At 48.2% G+C, this 15,739-nt stretch overlaps 1 protein-coding gene across 1 annotated transcript in view; it reads left to right on the top strand.

Annotated features, from left to right (window-relative positions):
* The window catches only part of ACADS (acyl-CoA dehydrogenase short chain), a 40,783-nt gene that overhangs the window by 5,735 nt on the left and 19,309 nt on the right, over nt 1–15,739 (top strand). Inside the window, 1 exon segment of the mRNA XM_030218389.1 lies at nt 445–615. Coding sequence (XP_030074249.1) covers nt 445–615 — 171 coding nt within the window.

Raw genomic sequence — 15,739 nt, 5'->3', positions numbered from 1 at the left:
ACAAGGAGCTGCCTGTGCCTGAAGTGGGAATCGAACTCAGTTCCTCAGGACCAAAGTCCACCACCCTAACCACTAGGCCACTCCTCCACACTTATCCAAGGCTGGATGTTCCCCCCACTCTCTCTCCCCTATAGGATCCTCTGTGCTTATCACAAGGTTTATACCTCCTCACTCCTCTCTTGGTGAAGGATGCTCTGTGCCTAGTCTGGGCTTTTAATTCTGTTAACATTTTCACCTTCATTGCTATTGTTTGTTGAGCCCTTATTGCAGTGGCTGATGAATGCAGGATGAAGTTTGCATTGATCTTATTCTCCAGGCCATTTATTGCAATGTTGCTGCAAATCCTGTTAGTGAATCTTCTTCCTGTTTCCCTTTTTACAAAAGGGAATTTTTGTATTTTCTCTGATTTTTTTTTTTTTTTTAATGTTTGTGTGTGTGATTCAGGGCATTAGTGCTTTTCTGGTTCCCATGCCAACCCCTGGACTCTCCTTGGGAAAGAAAGAAGACAAATTAGGAATTCGAGCATCTTCTACAGCCAATCTGATCTTTGAGGACTGCCACATCCCAAAAGAGAACCTGCTGGGACAGTTGGGTCAGGGCTTCAAAATTGCCATGGTGAGACCTGGGAAGCGTTGGGGGGACAAAGTTTAAGTGGAGGGAGGATCAGATGTCTCTTCCTTAGGGCTTTATTTCATTAGTTGTTTTCCCTTTCTCTGTTTATTAGGGAGGGAAAAGAAGCTTACTACGTCAGGCCCTTAATGCACAGTCACTCACACACACATTAAGGGGCATAATCGAACGGAAACGTCTATCTCCGAGAACGGGTCCGTGAAGGGGCGGACCGAACCGTATTTTCGAGAAACATGGACCTTTATCTTTTTTTGAGCTGGGTGTTTTTGTTTTTCAGCGATAATGGAAACCGAAAGCGCCCAGCTCAAAAACGAATAACTCCCAAGACATTTATTCGTGGGAGGGGCCAGGATTCGTAGTGCACTGCTCCCCCTCACATGCCAGGACACCAACCGGGCACCCTAGGGGGCACTTTTACAAAAAAAAAAAAAAAAAAGGTAAAACAGCTCCCAGGTGCATAGCACCCTTCCCTTGGGTGTTGAGCCTCCCAAATCCCCCTCAAAACCCACTGCCCACAAGTCTACACCATTACTATAGCCCTAAGGGGTGAAGGGGGGCACCTACATGTGGGTACAGTGGGTTTGGGGGGCGGTTTGGAGAGCTCCCATTTACCAGCACAAGTGTAACAGGTGGGGGGGGGGGGTGGATGGGCCTGGGTCCACCTGCCTGAAGTCCACTGCACCCCCAATCACTGCTCCAGTGACCTGCATACTGCTGCCAGGGAGGTGGGTATGACATTTGAGGGTGAAAATAAAAAGTTGTGAAACGGCATATTTTGTGGTGGGAGGGGGTTTGTGACCACTGGGGGAGTCAGGGGAGGTCATCCCCGATTCCCTCCAGTGGTCATCTGGTCATTTAGGGCAACTTTTGGGGCCATATTCGTGGAAAAACAGGGTCCAGGAAAAGTGCCCTAAATTCTCGCTAAAAACGCATATTTTTTTCCATTATCGGCAAAAGGCGCCCATCTCTGATCGCCCGATAACCACGCCCCAGTTCTGCCTTCACCACGCCTTCGACACGCCCCCATCAACTTTGTCCGCATCCGCGACGGAGTGCAGTTGAAAACGTCCAAATTCGGCTTCGATTATACCGCTTTATTCGTTTTTGTGAGATAAACGTCTATCTCCCGATTTGGGTCATAATATAGGCGTTTTTCTATTTCGATTATAAGCAGGATATTGAATTTGAGCCAGCCACCTTATCTGCTGAACAGCTCTTTTCTTGGGCACTTCACTGCTCTTTGAGGTTGAGCTTTATGGTACCTGAACTCCCATGCTAATCTTAATTAAGTTTTTCAAAACCATTGGCAGAGTTCAGGTACAGTGAGGCTTAGACTTGCCAAGAGCCATGATGTGTCAGCTTAAGTGTTGGTGAGAAGGAATGACATTCAGGTATCGGGGCACAATGCTTTCTTTTTGCTAACGATATATCCCAACACCCAGCCTCAAAGTGTGACTTTCTGTAAGTCCTTCCTGATGGTTAAATATATATAATCTCTTCATAAAGGCAGTTAATAAATCCCAATAAATATACATATTTGTTTTAAAGTTCTTTTGGAAACTGAGATTTTCTTTGGGTGACGTACACCTATATATATGGTACACTATCAAAGGCGTCTATACATAGAGATTTATTAACTTCAGTATCTTGTACTATTTTGCTGATACTGCATATTTAAAATCCAGTGGATGTTTACAATGGACAGCCTATCTTTGGTGAACCGTTTGGTCTGAGCCTAAAAAGAAAGTAATTGTTCCAAGCTGTGTTGCACATATTGGTGGTGGTAAAACGATTAGTGTGTAGGACCCACTCTGACATCTTACCTTCCTTAGGAATAATTACTATATGGGCATCCAGTAAGATACCCAGTGACACTCCTGAGGTAGTTTAATAATTGTTTCAACATGGGGGCCTGGCCAATTAACATTCTAAATGTTACCCATCAGGGTCTGGGCTCTTCTCAGTGGCCAGTCCCATAACTGCTTTATATATACTTAGAGAAATAATGGGTGCAATGTATTTCTCCAGTTGTTTGGCAGTAGTCTGGACAGATTTTAATCATTTCTAAACAGGCATAAATGTCTGAATATGACATCACTATCCTCTGAATATAACACTTCAAGATCTTAGTTAACTTGTTGAGTTCTATTTCTTACCTGATTCCCCCTGAATTTGAGGCTGGAAGATAGAAATTCAGCAGTTTCCCTGTCCTGAGCTTTTAGACTCTTTGAGTATACTGAATAGAGTGTTACTAAATTTTTGATTTAGTCTTGATGCAGGGCTTGAACACCCATTCTCAAGTACCAGGGCTAAGGGGATAAGATGGCCTTGAAGGGATTTTCTGTTTCCTCTCGTAAGAGATACCCAACAAGGCTGTCCCCCTTAATCTAGTGAATGAATTGATGCCTCATGGGATATGAAAACTAACTTCCAGGGTTCAAGATTAGGGGTGAACCATAAAATAGCCTTACATGCAGATGATATGGAGCAGTTTCTAATATCACCTAAAAGCTCTGGCCTGGGAGCTCTTCATTAAGTTATCCCCTGACTGTTATGAGTTGGCAGTATACCTACTCTGAACATTTGCATTCCTTAGCGTCTAACTACACTGCTCTGTACACGTGGGTGTTATCCCCTGCTACCAGCAGATGGAGGTAGTTTGAGTTTTATCTGTGATCTTACCAGTATTAGCTGGTGGTTCTCCCTGGAAAGATCCAACATTTTCTGTACCTTAACAGATGCTATTAATGCTGGTCATGCTGTTTGGCACTCCTGGTCCCTGGCCTAGCTCCTCGCTGTGCTGGCCATGGCCACGGTCACACAGCTTTATCGAGATGACAACAGCAACTCCTAGGTTATCCAGTAAAGCATGGAACTTGGCTGCACTGCTCTGAGTGGGGGTGGGGGGGGGGGGAGCTGTTTTCAGCCTAACTGGTGTGGTCTTTTTGGTCAGGTTCCTTTCATGGAGAGTCAGCCAGGTGGATCTGCTTCAGGATGTCCTGACCTATGATGCATCAGGCCCCTCAGAGGGACAGGTTGTCCTCCTTTTGCCTTACATGGGCTCAATCACCTCAGACCAATGGGTTCTGGAGGGATGAAAAAGGGAGTCCCTGGAACTTGCCTTCCCCTGTTCCCAGCACCTTCATGACTTCCCCATGTGGCTTAGGACAAAAGTGACAGCCTGTTGTCCTTACTCTGACATCTTTTAGAGTTTTGGGGCTGTAGAGTTGGTGCCTTGCAAAGAGCGCGAGCTGGGATATTATTCCATTTACTTTGTGGTCCCAAAGAAGGGCAGTTCCTTTCTTCACATCCTGGGCTTGAAGGGAATAAATGCCTGCCTGTGGGTACAGCATTTTCACATGGAAACCAGGTCGGTGATCACCTTGATTTGCCGGGTGAGTTTTTGACATCCCTAGACCTCCTCATCTTTATGGGAGAACAGTGCACATATCTATCAACAACATAACTAGCCTCAAATATATAAAAAAAAAAAAAAGAGGGAATCTACACAGCTCAGTTGAAACAAAAAAACATGGTAACAAATTTTAAAGAGGGACATATATTGCAAAAAAAAGTGTACAAAAAGGGAAGAGACAATGATCTCGACAAAAAATGGGCACAATGATCTCTTCAAAAAATGGGGGAGGAAAGGAGAAACAAGGGAAATGGGCAAAGAAGCAAAGGGGAGAGAAAGGGATGAAACACCCACCTAAAGCAGTGTGGGAAATGAATTGGAGTTAAAGAAAAACATTAAGATTTAAATGAACCTAGCCGCCTCTTTTAATAATTTCAGTGTCACCTCCTCTCTTCCCTGTATTAAATCTCTTAATCACAAAAAATGTTAACATTTCAAGAATGGCCTTTTTTTTTTTAAATTTACAAGAAGTCTTTATTAACAGTTCAGGCATGAAAGGAAACGTACAAGACATCTTCAATATCATTCTCTTATCTTACATAGACAAGTGTATAGTAGCAATGAAAGAGAAATACAAGACAAACTTTCCACCAGCCCAAACACCCATAATGTAGCTAAGTGAAACTTCAGAACTTTTTTAGAACATTTTGCACTGAAAGATTATACCTGCCCGCTGCCCTTCTCCCCAACCCCTCCCCCCCTCTCTCTTCTGAACAAGAAGGTATAGCCATTCTCCTACCCAAATCACACATTCCTCAGCGACCCTCCAGACCGGTCAAGACACTTGGGTTATGCACTCCTACTAGCAGAGGGAGACTGAGAAAAACTGAGCTTTGAACACTGTATATATAACCTGTGCTGACCCCCAACTAGCCAGTATTTTCTCAGTCTCCAGCAGAGGGTAGATGTGCAGTCTGACTGGTCTGGTAGGCCTAGGGGTTTTCTCGGGGCTTTTGATTGTTAATTAAATTGTACCACATCTTGTTAAGCCACTTCATCAATGAGGGTACAGTTGACTGTTTACAATTCGCAGCAACTGTTACTCAGGCTGCAAACATAGCATGCCATACCAGAATGGCCTGAGAAGATGTTAACCCAGGAATCTTCTAAGGAAAAGGACTGGTGCCCAAGGAAGTGAGCACCCCAGCCATTTCTGCAATCTACAATATATTGTTTTCCAGACAGCCCAAATTTTACACTGGACCACCATATATGACCCATTGTACCAATTTCACCACATCCTCTCCAACACATGCCCGATAACGCTGGGTAGATGCGCTGAAGATGAGCAGGTGTTAAGTACCACCTAAATAAAACTTTGACAGCATTTTCTTTGAAGGGTACATAGAGAAACACCCTCGCCAATGCCTTTTCCATGGCCTCCCATTCGTCAGCTCCAGATCCAACTCCTCCTGCCAGTTTTTTTCTGTGGAGAATGTAAGGTTATGAGGCCTCTAGTGGTCTTGGAGTCCTCACATAAATCCTCCAAGAAAGAGCTTTCTCGTATGGTTACTGAGCGGATAGATGCCGCACAGAGAAAGTGAGAGACCTGGATCTATGCATATCTATTCTTATTATAGAAAGATACTCCTCCACCATGGCGGGAAAGTTAACATGGATTCTTCCTCAAACAGTTGACCCCCTGACCCCAAGTTTTAAGACCCTCATTATATCAGCGAGTGAACACACCCTGCATATTCCCAGGAGGAAAAAGAGGGTTGAAAGCTATAGGCGATAGGTGAGATAAGACCCGGTCCTGATGTGGAAAGAGGCTATCCCAGTAATAGAAGGTAGTGTAGATTGAAGGACACAACCCGCCCCCAGGGATCTATGCTTACGCGGAAGCGACATGCATCCAATAGCCTAAAGAAAACTGTTCCAAGTGAATCCATAGTTTGAGGGTGTGCATGGTACCACTCTATTGCTGCACGTGCCTGAGCTGCCCTATAGTACCAGTAAATATTAGGGACTCCCAGCCCTCCCTTCTTCCTATCTTGATAAAGAAATGACCGTGATAAACGGTGTCCAGCAGCCCAAATGAAACGTACGATACGATCTTGTAAGGTGGAAAGGAACCTCCTAGGCATCTTCAAAGGGAGCACCTGAAACAAATACAGCAGGCGAGGTAAAATACTCATTTTGACAATAGCTATTCTACCAAACCAAGAGAGAGTCAAGTCCTCCCACCTTTCCATATCTGCAGAAAGGGTTCTAACCAGGTCCGAGTAACTAGCGGAAAATAAGTCAGAAAGATGCAGAGTCAAGAACACACCAAGGTAGCGAATTCTCATAGTCGCCCAGCGAAAGGAGAAGGAGGTTTTCAAAGAGTCCACCAATTCTGTGGGAAGGGTAACATTTAGGGCCTCTGATGTAGTCATATTGATTTTGAACCCCGTTACCGCTGAATAGTCGCCAATGGTTTGCAAAAGGTTGGGAAATGTAATTAAAGGGCAAGTCACAGACAACAATATGTCATTGGCAAAGAGTGCCATTTTGTGTTCTTTGCCCACTAGGCAAATGCCAGAGATGTCAGGGTTCAAATGCACTTTCACCGCAAAGGGCTCCTTAACCATTGCGAACAGCAAGGGAGACAAGGGACATCCCTGACGAGTTCCTCTATGCAATGTGAACAATTCAGAGTTGCCCCCATTAACTCAAACACAAGCTTTTAGGAGAATGATAAAAGGCCTGGATCCAGCCACAAAACAGGGGGCCTATCCCAAAACCTTCCATTACCTGGTACATAAAAGGCCAGTGGACCCTTTCAAAGGCCTTCTCTGCATCCAGATAAATACATTAATTCCACCACTTGCCTAATATTGTCCATAGCTTGTTGCTGAGGTATAAACTCCACTTGATCTGGGTGTATGAGCGATGGCAAGAAGGAAGCTAAACGATTTGCTAAAACTTTTGCTAGAATCTTGATATCGGTCGATATGAGGCACGTTCAGTTTGATCTTTATCTGGTTTTGGTATTACTGCTATCCAGGCCTCCACCATTGAAGGGGGTAAGGTCGCTCCGGTTCTGATCTGGTTAAGTAAATCTGTAAGAAGCGGAGCAATTTCTGAAGCAAACCTCTTATAAAACTCATTTGGGAACCCGTCTAAACTAGGTGACTTATGCGAGGGGAGGCCTTTAATAACCTTTTGTATCTCTAATGGTGTTACTGGCTTGTCCAGGTCTGCCGTCTGTGCAGGGGTTAGTGAGGGTAGGTTGCAAGATGCCAAGTACTCGGTAATAGCCTCTGGAGTAGGGTGATGCTCCTGTGAATATAAGGCTTGATAAAACTGCCTGAAGCATAGATGTATCTGAGTAGAGGTGTTCAATATGCTACCCTTACCATCTCAGATACGCAATATTGTACAATCAACCTTTTGCTTGCGCAGCCATATGGCAAGGGTACGCCCCACTTTATTAGTAAATTCATAGGAACAAACCTTATTTCTCGCTTGCAACGTGCTGAGTTGTTCTGAGTAAATGGATTCTAATTGAAGCCTTAGACCGCGTAACTCCTGCATTATTTTGGAGAGAACCTCTTTAAGACTGGCCTCCAAACGATGAATTTTATCCAAGTAATTTGCTAGCTGCACCCTTTGGAGGCGGGCATGCTTACTGGCAACTTGTAAAAAGTATCCCTTAGATACTGCCTTCATGGCGTCCAAAACTATATTTAGAGGGGGGCCTGAGTCAATATTGGTCTCCAAGTATTCTTTTAACACTTTCCTGTAACACTCCACCACATCAGCATCAGCATCTTGTAAAACGTTGATATTCAAAGTCCATCTTTTGTCCTTAACCTCTACCCTAAGGGATGGCAAAGAGACCCATATCGGCGCATGATCTGTTATAATCATGCTACCAATACCCGCCTCCGGCCCCCTCTCAACTAACCTAGTGTCCAAAAAATATAATCAATGCATGAGTAAGAATCGTGCATAGGAGAATAATAGGTGTAATCCCGGTCCCGCGTGTGAGTAAGTTGCCATATGTCTACGGTTCCCAAAGAGTGTGATAGAGAGCCCAGAGCTAAAGATTGCTTGGTGTCCACAATGGGAGAAGCCCCTGTACAATCTAGGGTCGGGCCATCACTGCATTAAAGTCCCCTCCCAAGATCAAAGAACCTTGAATAAATGAAGAAAGAGTTCCACACACGAGCATAGAAGGCCTCCTGGTAGTCATTGGGAGCATATATCGATGCCAGGATAACATCCACTTCATCAATGGTAATGTGTACAAATAGGAAGCACCCGCCCGGATCCCGTTTAAGCTTAACAACTCGAACTGGTATTGAGGAGTGTATCCATACAGCCACTCCACATTTCTTAGAGGATTCAACAGATGATGCAAAGTAGGCAGTTGGATAACTGGAATAAGAGAGAAGCCTTTCATGCACTTGTTGAAAATGTCTCCTGCAAAAATACAATGTGTGGTCTAAGCTGTGAGAATTCTTTGAAGTGCTTTTGACGTTTGAGGCATGTTAAGGCCTTTGACATTATAAGACATAACCTTTAGATCAACACTCATCATTTAGTAATAATATAAGACATTTGCATATAATTCTAGGTACCTATTCATCATAACACAATGAACCTCTCAAACTGCAATGTTGCATATATTTAAATCCCTCTCTTCTTTCCCAACACAAGCCCTGCCCCCCCACAATATTCACCAGACAGAGAACACATGACCCCTGAATGGGAATTCAAGGAACTAAGCCACCACACCCCAGACAACCTGTCAACATGCACTCCTCCCCCCCCCCCCACCAGCACACATCCCCACACTCTGACATCAAAGAATTTATCCCTCACCACCTATACATATAGTCCACCATGTAGCCCTATCCACATCCTCACACAACCACACTCTAAATACCAACAGTCAACTCTCCCGCACATCTTCCTCCCTCTTCACTTACATAGCTACCCTCTGATAACAGCTGTCCTCCCAAACACTATACATGACCCAGCCATACATCTCAAGACTTAATATAGCATAGCTATTCAAGCTTTACAGGGGCATATACATAACCTTACTCTCCTTTAGGGAAATCTCGTTTAATCAGAAATATGTTTCCTCCCATCGCCGTTTTTTCAAAGTCCACTCCTCAAGAAAAATAATGTATAGTGTACACTGAGTGATTATTGCAAGCAGTTCAGGTCTCCGCGACCGAAGCTATTGCTTTCTGTATATTCTTCCTGGAGGACGCAGCAACCCTCTGCCATCTTTGAAATTTAGCTCTCGTTGCAGGAGCCATTGTGTTCGGAGGTACAGCCGAAGCTGCCATCCCCGCTGTGTGCAAGATTTCCCAGGCTCCTGCCAGGGACTGCACTCAATGCTTTATACCTTTCAAAGCAAAGTTCAGTGAAAACGGAAACCCCCATCTATATTGAATTTGCTCCTTATTTAATATGTCTAGGGACGGCTTCATCAACCTCCACTGCTGCAACGTATATTGTGAGAGGTCCTGATATACAGCAATCCTGGAGTTGCCGTACTCTAGGTCAGGCATCCTCCAAGCTCGAGTAAGGATAAGTTCTTTGCGAATTTGAAAAAAACGCAAAATTATATCTTGCGACCTGTGGTCCAAACGCTGACCCAGTGAATGGTGCACTCTTTTTCCAGTTCAACCGGGTCCGCGCCCAACTCGGACCCCATCAAGATGGCACACAGGGACAGTATGATCGCCGGGATGACCTCAGTCGACCCCCCCCCCCCCCGGGACACCCCGAAATCAGAGGTTGTTCCGGCGGCCCCTGTTTTCTAAATCATCCATTATATAGGACAGGTCTGCATACTTCTTCTCCAGGTCCTGGATACTGGAGGCATGTGTATGGATAGATTCTGCATGCTCGTCCAGCTTCAATTCAATGTCCTCCACCCTTCCCCCCCCCCCCCCCCAGCTCCCGGAGATCTGAGCTTAATGTGTCCATGCCGTCCAGAATTTCCTTCTTGGAGGTTTTAATGTCTGCTTGGATTCTGGATGAGAACTTTCGCAACTCACTTGAAATACCTTTTTTTGAAAGAGGCAGTCTCGATAGCACCAAGTCTGAGTTGGACGGAGAGAGGCACGCTGGTGACATATGGCGGCTCACAGCCTTGCTCCCTTCTCGACCTGGCGGCCAATCAGTCTCCTTTTTTCATGCAGAAGCAGCTTTACTCATGGTTGTAGATGCACTGCAGTTTCACAGACGCCTATACGACATGCGAAAAAGGCTGATGGCTTTGGATATTGCAGTTAGCTGTGTGCGAGAGTGATGAAACTAGGCTGCCATTTTGTGCGGTGACATCACGTCCTCCCCAAGAGTGGCCATTTTTGAGGCAATAACTCAATCATCCTGATTTTCACTTTTCTCGTAGTCTTACTAGCATACAACAAGGGACATGGGCAAACAATAATGTAAATGATGTGGGTTGTGTTACAATCCAAATATAGTCTAATATGAAACTTCTGTTATCAGATATTCAAACATTGTAATAGTCAGAGTTTGGACACACTACAGAATTCCACAACAAAAGTGCCCATGTTTTTCAACCTTTTCTACTGTCAGCTCAGGAAGAAACGATGGTACCAGCCTTTCCTTAAGCTTTCTGTCCCTTGAGTATGCAGTGGTGACCCTTTTATTCCTGAAACATTCGTGGCCCTCTAAATATATACCAGTTCTCTCTCTTTTTTTTTTTAATTTTTTTATTTATAGAAGTAATTTATTGAGAGTCCAGACACAAAAACAATTAGAAAACAGGAAAATACAAAAAAAAATCAAACAGTATCCAGACACTCCAACAACCAGAAATAGAATGGCAACAATTCCAACACTGTTTTTGGTAATAAATTTTTTTTTTTTTTTTTTTAGTATGGAGAGAACAACAGAAACCACAGCTGTGAAACATTAGCAAAATATACTAGTTCTTTTTAATAATTTTCTGGATCTCTGCTAAATGGGAGAATCTTAATGTGCATACAATATCAACATCTCTATCCTTTTTCTGACCCTCTAACAGTACTTCCTAACATGCACTTCTAGCTCTAAGGTAACCCTCATTCTCCGAGGACAAGCAGGCTGCTTGTTCTCACTGATGGGTTGACGTCCTCGGCAGCCCCCTCCATCGGAAAGTTTACTAGCAAAGGCCTTTGCTAGTCCTCGCGCGCCCATGCGCACATGCCGCATGCGCATCCGTCTTCCCGCCCGAAACCGGCTCGAGCCGGCCAGTCTTCTTTCGTCCGCGCTCGGTACGGTCGTGTTACGCCGTTCGTGCCCCAGAGAGTCGACCTCGCGCGTCCTTTTCGACGTGTTTTCTCGTGTTTTTTCTTTCAAAAAGTTCGGGAAGTGCTCCGGAAGACCCTTTCGGGTTTTCTGCCCTTCCCGTATTTTTCTCAGCTTTTGCCCCGTAAGTTTTCTTTCGTTGACGGGGTAGGCCTAGTTTGGCCTCGGTTGAGATTTTTCTCCCTCTAAATTTTGGTGCTTCAATTTCCGCCATTTCGGCTTTTGATTTCGCCGGCGTGATTTTTCCGCCCATGACATCGAAGCCTTCCAGCTGCTTCAAGAAGTGCACCCAGTGCGCCCGGGTAATCTCGCTCACTGATAGGCACTCTGCGTGTCTTCAGTGTCTAGGGGCCCAGCACCGCCCTCAGAACTGCAGTCTGTGTTCCCTGTTACAAAGGCGGACTCAGGTAGCGAGATTAGCCCAGTGGAACGTTTTGTTCTCGGGCTCTTCGTCGACATCGGCACCGGAGGCATCGAGTGCATCGACGTCGTCAGCGTCCGGACCATCTTCCTTGGCTGCCGCTCCATCGACTGCATCGAGGCATCGGACCTCTGCATCGGCGCCGAGGCATCGGGCGACTGCATCGACGGTCGGTGGTACCGAGACTTCGTCTGCTGATGTCGTCGGACGGAGGTGCATCGTCAGGAGTGCAGGTGAGGGCTGTCCATTCCCCTGCTGGTGGCGGTGAGCCTTCGGGTGGGTCTCCCCCTACCCTGAGGGCTCCTGCGGTACAGCCCCCCCGAGATCGACCCTCTTCGGTCTCGGCCCCGAGGAAGCGACGGATGGATTCTACGTCCTCCTCGTCGGTGCCGGGGAGCTCCGGTGACATGCTTCGGAAGAAGTCGAAGAAGCATCGACACCGTCTCCTCCCCGTGTCGGCACCGAGAGCTCTGGGTCGCCGAGGGATTCGGCACCCAGCAGGCATCGGCACCGGAGAGGACCGCTCACCCGCTGTTCAGGAGGTGTCGATGCGCTCCACTCTGGACAGCCCGAACAGCCTCCTCGCCCGGAACAGGTTCTGACGTCGACGCCTGCATCGACCTCTCAGCCTTTCTCTGCAGCCACTCTAAACGAGAGCCTCCGGCCGTTCTCCCAGAGATTCTGGGAGAGCTGTTGCGCCCTACCCCTCCGGTACCGGCGGTGCTTGCGCCTCCGGTACCGTCGAGCGTGGCGCCGGCTGGCCCATCGCCCAGGTTGAGGTCCCCGACGTCGGTACCGCCGTTGCGGTGCCGACCGCGGCCACCTCCCAGGAAGGCTCCCCGACTACGTCGGCGGAGGGAGCTTCGCCGATGCGGGCGAGGGAGTCTACCTCTCGACGCCCCCACCGTGGACGGGGTTCAACCGAGTCGAGCAGGGCGAGGTTGCAGACACAGGTTCGTGAACTTGTGTCTGACACCGAGGGTGAGGCCTCGTGGGAGGAAGAGGAAGATCCCAGATATGGTCTCTGACGAGGAGTCTGAGGGTCTTCCTTCTGATCCCACTCCCTCTCCTGAGAGACAGCTTCCTCCTCCCGAGAGTCTGTCTTTTGCTTCCTTTGTCCGGGAGATGTCTACGGCCATCCCCTTCCCGGTGGTTGTGGAGGACGAGCCCAGGGCTGAAATGTTTGAGCTCCTGGACTATCCTTCTCCACCTAAGGAAGCGTCCACTGTTCCCTTGCAACCATGTCCTAAAGAAGACATTGCTTGCGAACTGGACAAAACCTTTAACTAATCCCCACATCCCCAAGAAGATCGAGTCCCAGTACCGGATCCATGGGGACCCAGAGCTGATGCGCACCCAGTTGCCATCACGACTCTGGAGTTGTGGATCTGGCCCTAAAGAAGGCTAAGAGTTCTAGGGAACATGCTTCTGCGCCCCCGGGCAAGGACGCTAGAACCTTAGACTCCTTTGGGAGGAAGGCCTACCATTCCTCTATGCTCGTGTCCAAGATCCAGGTCTTACCAGCTCTACACGAGCATACACATGCGGAACAATGTGCGGCAGTTGGCGGGCTTGGTTGATGCTCTTCCCCCTGAGCAAGCCAAGCCTTTTCAGGAGGTGGTCAGGCAGCTGAAGGCGTGCAGAAAATTCCTGGCCAGAGGAGTTTATGACACTTTTGATGTTGCGTCCAGGGCCGCTGCTCAAGGTGTGGTGATGCGCAGGCTCTCATGGCTGCGTGCCGCCGACCTGGAGAATAGACTCCAGCAGCGGATTGCGGACTCGCCTTGCCGTGCGGACAACATTTTTGGTGAAAAAGTCGAACAGGTGGTAGAGTCTCTCCACCAGCGGGACACCGCATTCGACAAATTCGCCCGCCGGCAGCCTTCAGCCTCTACCTCTACAGGTAGAAGATTTTTCGGGGGAAGGAAGACTGCTCCCTATGCTTCTGGTAAGCGTAGGTACAATCCTCCTTCCCGACAGCCTGCGGCCCAGGCTAAGCCCCAGCGCGCTCGCTCTCGTCAGCAGCGCGCGCCTCAGCAAGGCCCCTCGGCTCCCCAGCAAAAGCAAGGGGCGAGCTTTTGACTGGCTCCAGCAGAGCATAGCCGACATCCAAGTGTCAGTGCCGGGCGACCTGCCGGTCGGGGGGAGGTTGAAAGCTTTTCACCAAAGGTGGCCTCTCATAACCTCCGATCAGTGGGTTCTGCAAATAGTCCGGCAAGGATACACCCTCAATTTGGTCTCAAAACCTCCAAATTGTCCACCGGGAGCTCAGTCTTACAGCTTCCAACACAAGCAGGTACTTGCAGAGGAACTCTCCGCCCTTCTCAGCGCCAATGCGGTCGAGCCCGTGCCATCCGGGCAAGAAGGGCTGGGATTCTATTCCAGGTACTTCCTTGTGGAAAAGAAAACAGGGGGGATGCGTCCCATCCTAGACCTAAGGGCCCTGAACAAATATCTCGTAAAAGAAAAGTTCAGGATGCTTTCCCTGGGCACCCTTCTCCCCATGATTCAGCAAAACGATTGGCTATGCTCTCTGGACTTGAAGGATGCCTACACTCACATCCCGATACTGCCAGCTCACAGACAGTATCTGCGATTTCAGCTGGGCACACGCCACTTCCAGTACTGTGTGCTACCCTTTGGGCTCGCCTCTGCGCCCAGGGTGTTCACAAAGTGCCTAGCTGTGGTAGCAGCGGCACTTCGCAGGCTGGGGGTGCACGTGTTCCCATATCTCGACGATTGGCTGGTGAAGAACACATCCGAGGCAGGAGCCCTGCAGTCCATGCAGATGACTATTCGCCTACTGGAGCTACTGGGGTTTGTGATAAATTATCCAAAGTCCCATCTTCTTCCAATGCAGAGACTCGAATTCATAGGAGCTCTGCTGGATTCTCGGACGGCTCGCGCCTATCTCCCAGAGACGAGAGCCAACAACTTGTTGTCCCTCGTCTCGCGGGTACGAGCGTCCCAGCAGATCACAGCTCGGCAGATGTTGAGATTGCTAGGCCACATGGCCTCCACAGTCCATGTGACTCCCATGGCCCGCCTTCACATGAGATCTGCTCAATGGACCCTAGCTTCCCAGTGGTTCCAGGCTGCTGGGGATCTAGAAGACGTAATCCACCTGTCCACGAGTTTTCTCGAATCCCTGTCTTGGTGGACATTTGGTCCAATCTGACTCTGGGACGTCCCTTCCAAATTCCTCAGCCTCTAAAAAGTGCTGACCACGGATGCGTCTCTCCTGGGGTGGGGAGCTCATGTCGATGGGCTTCACACCCAAGGAAGCTGGTCCCTCCAGGAACGCGATCTGCAGATCAATCTTCTGGAGTTACGAGCGATCTGGAACGCTCTGAAGGCTTTCAGAGATCGGCTGTCCCACCAAATTATCCAAATTCAGACAGACAACCAGTTGCCATGTACTATGTCAACAAGCAGGGGGCACCGGATCTCGCCCCCTGTGTCAGGAAGCCGTCAGCATGTGGCTCTGGGCTCGCCGTCACGGCATGGTGCTCCAAGCCACATATCTGGCAGGCGTAAACAACAGTCTGGCCGACAGGTTGAGCAGGATTATGCAACCTCACGAGTGGTCGCTCAATTCCCGTGTGGTACGACAGATCTTCCAGGTGTGGGGCACCCCCTTGGTGGATCTCTTCGCATCTCGAGTGAACCACAAAGTCCCTCAGTTCTGTTCCAGGCTTCAGGCCCACGGCAGGCTGGCATCGGATGCCTTCCTCCTGGATTGGGGGGAGGGCCTGCTGTATGCTTATCCTCCCATCCCTCTGGTGGGGAAGACTTTGTTGAAACTCAAGCAAGACCGAGGCACCATGATTCTGATTGCTCCTTTTTGGCCGCGTCAGATCTGGTTCCCTCTTCTTCTGGAGTTATCCTCCGAAGAACCGTGGAGATTGGAGTGTTTTCCGACCCTCATCACACAGGACGAAGGGGCTCTTCTGCATCCCAACCTCCAGTCTCTGGCTCTCACGGCCTGGATGTTGAGGGCGTAGACT

This window comes from Microcaecilia unicolor, chromosome 11 (assembly GCF_901765095.1).
Source record: "Microcaecilia unicolor chromosome 11, aMicUni1.1, whole genome shotgun sequence".
NCBI lineage: Eukaryota > Metazoa > Chordata > Amphibia > Gymnophiona > Siphonopidae > Microcaecilia > Microcaecilia unicolor.
This window is presented reverse-complemented; position numbering and strand designations above follow the sequence as displayed.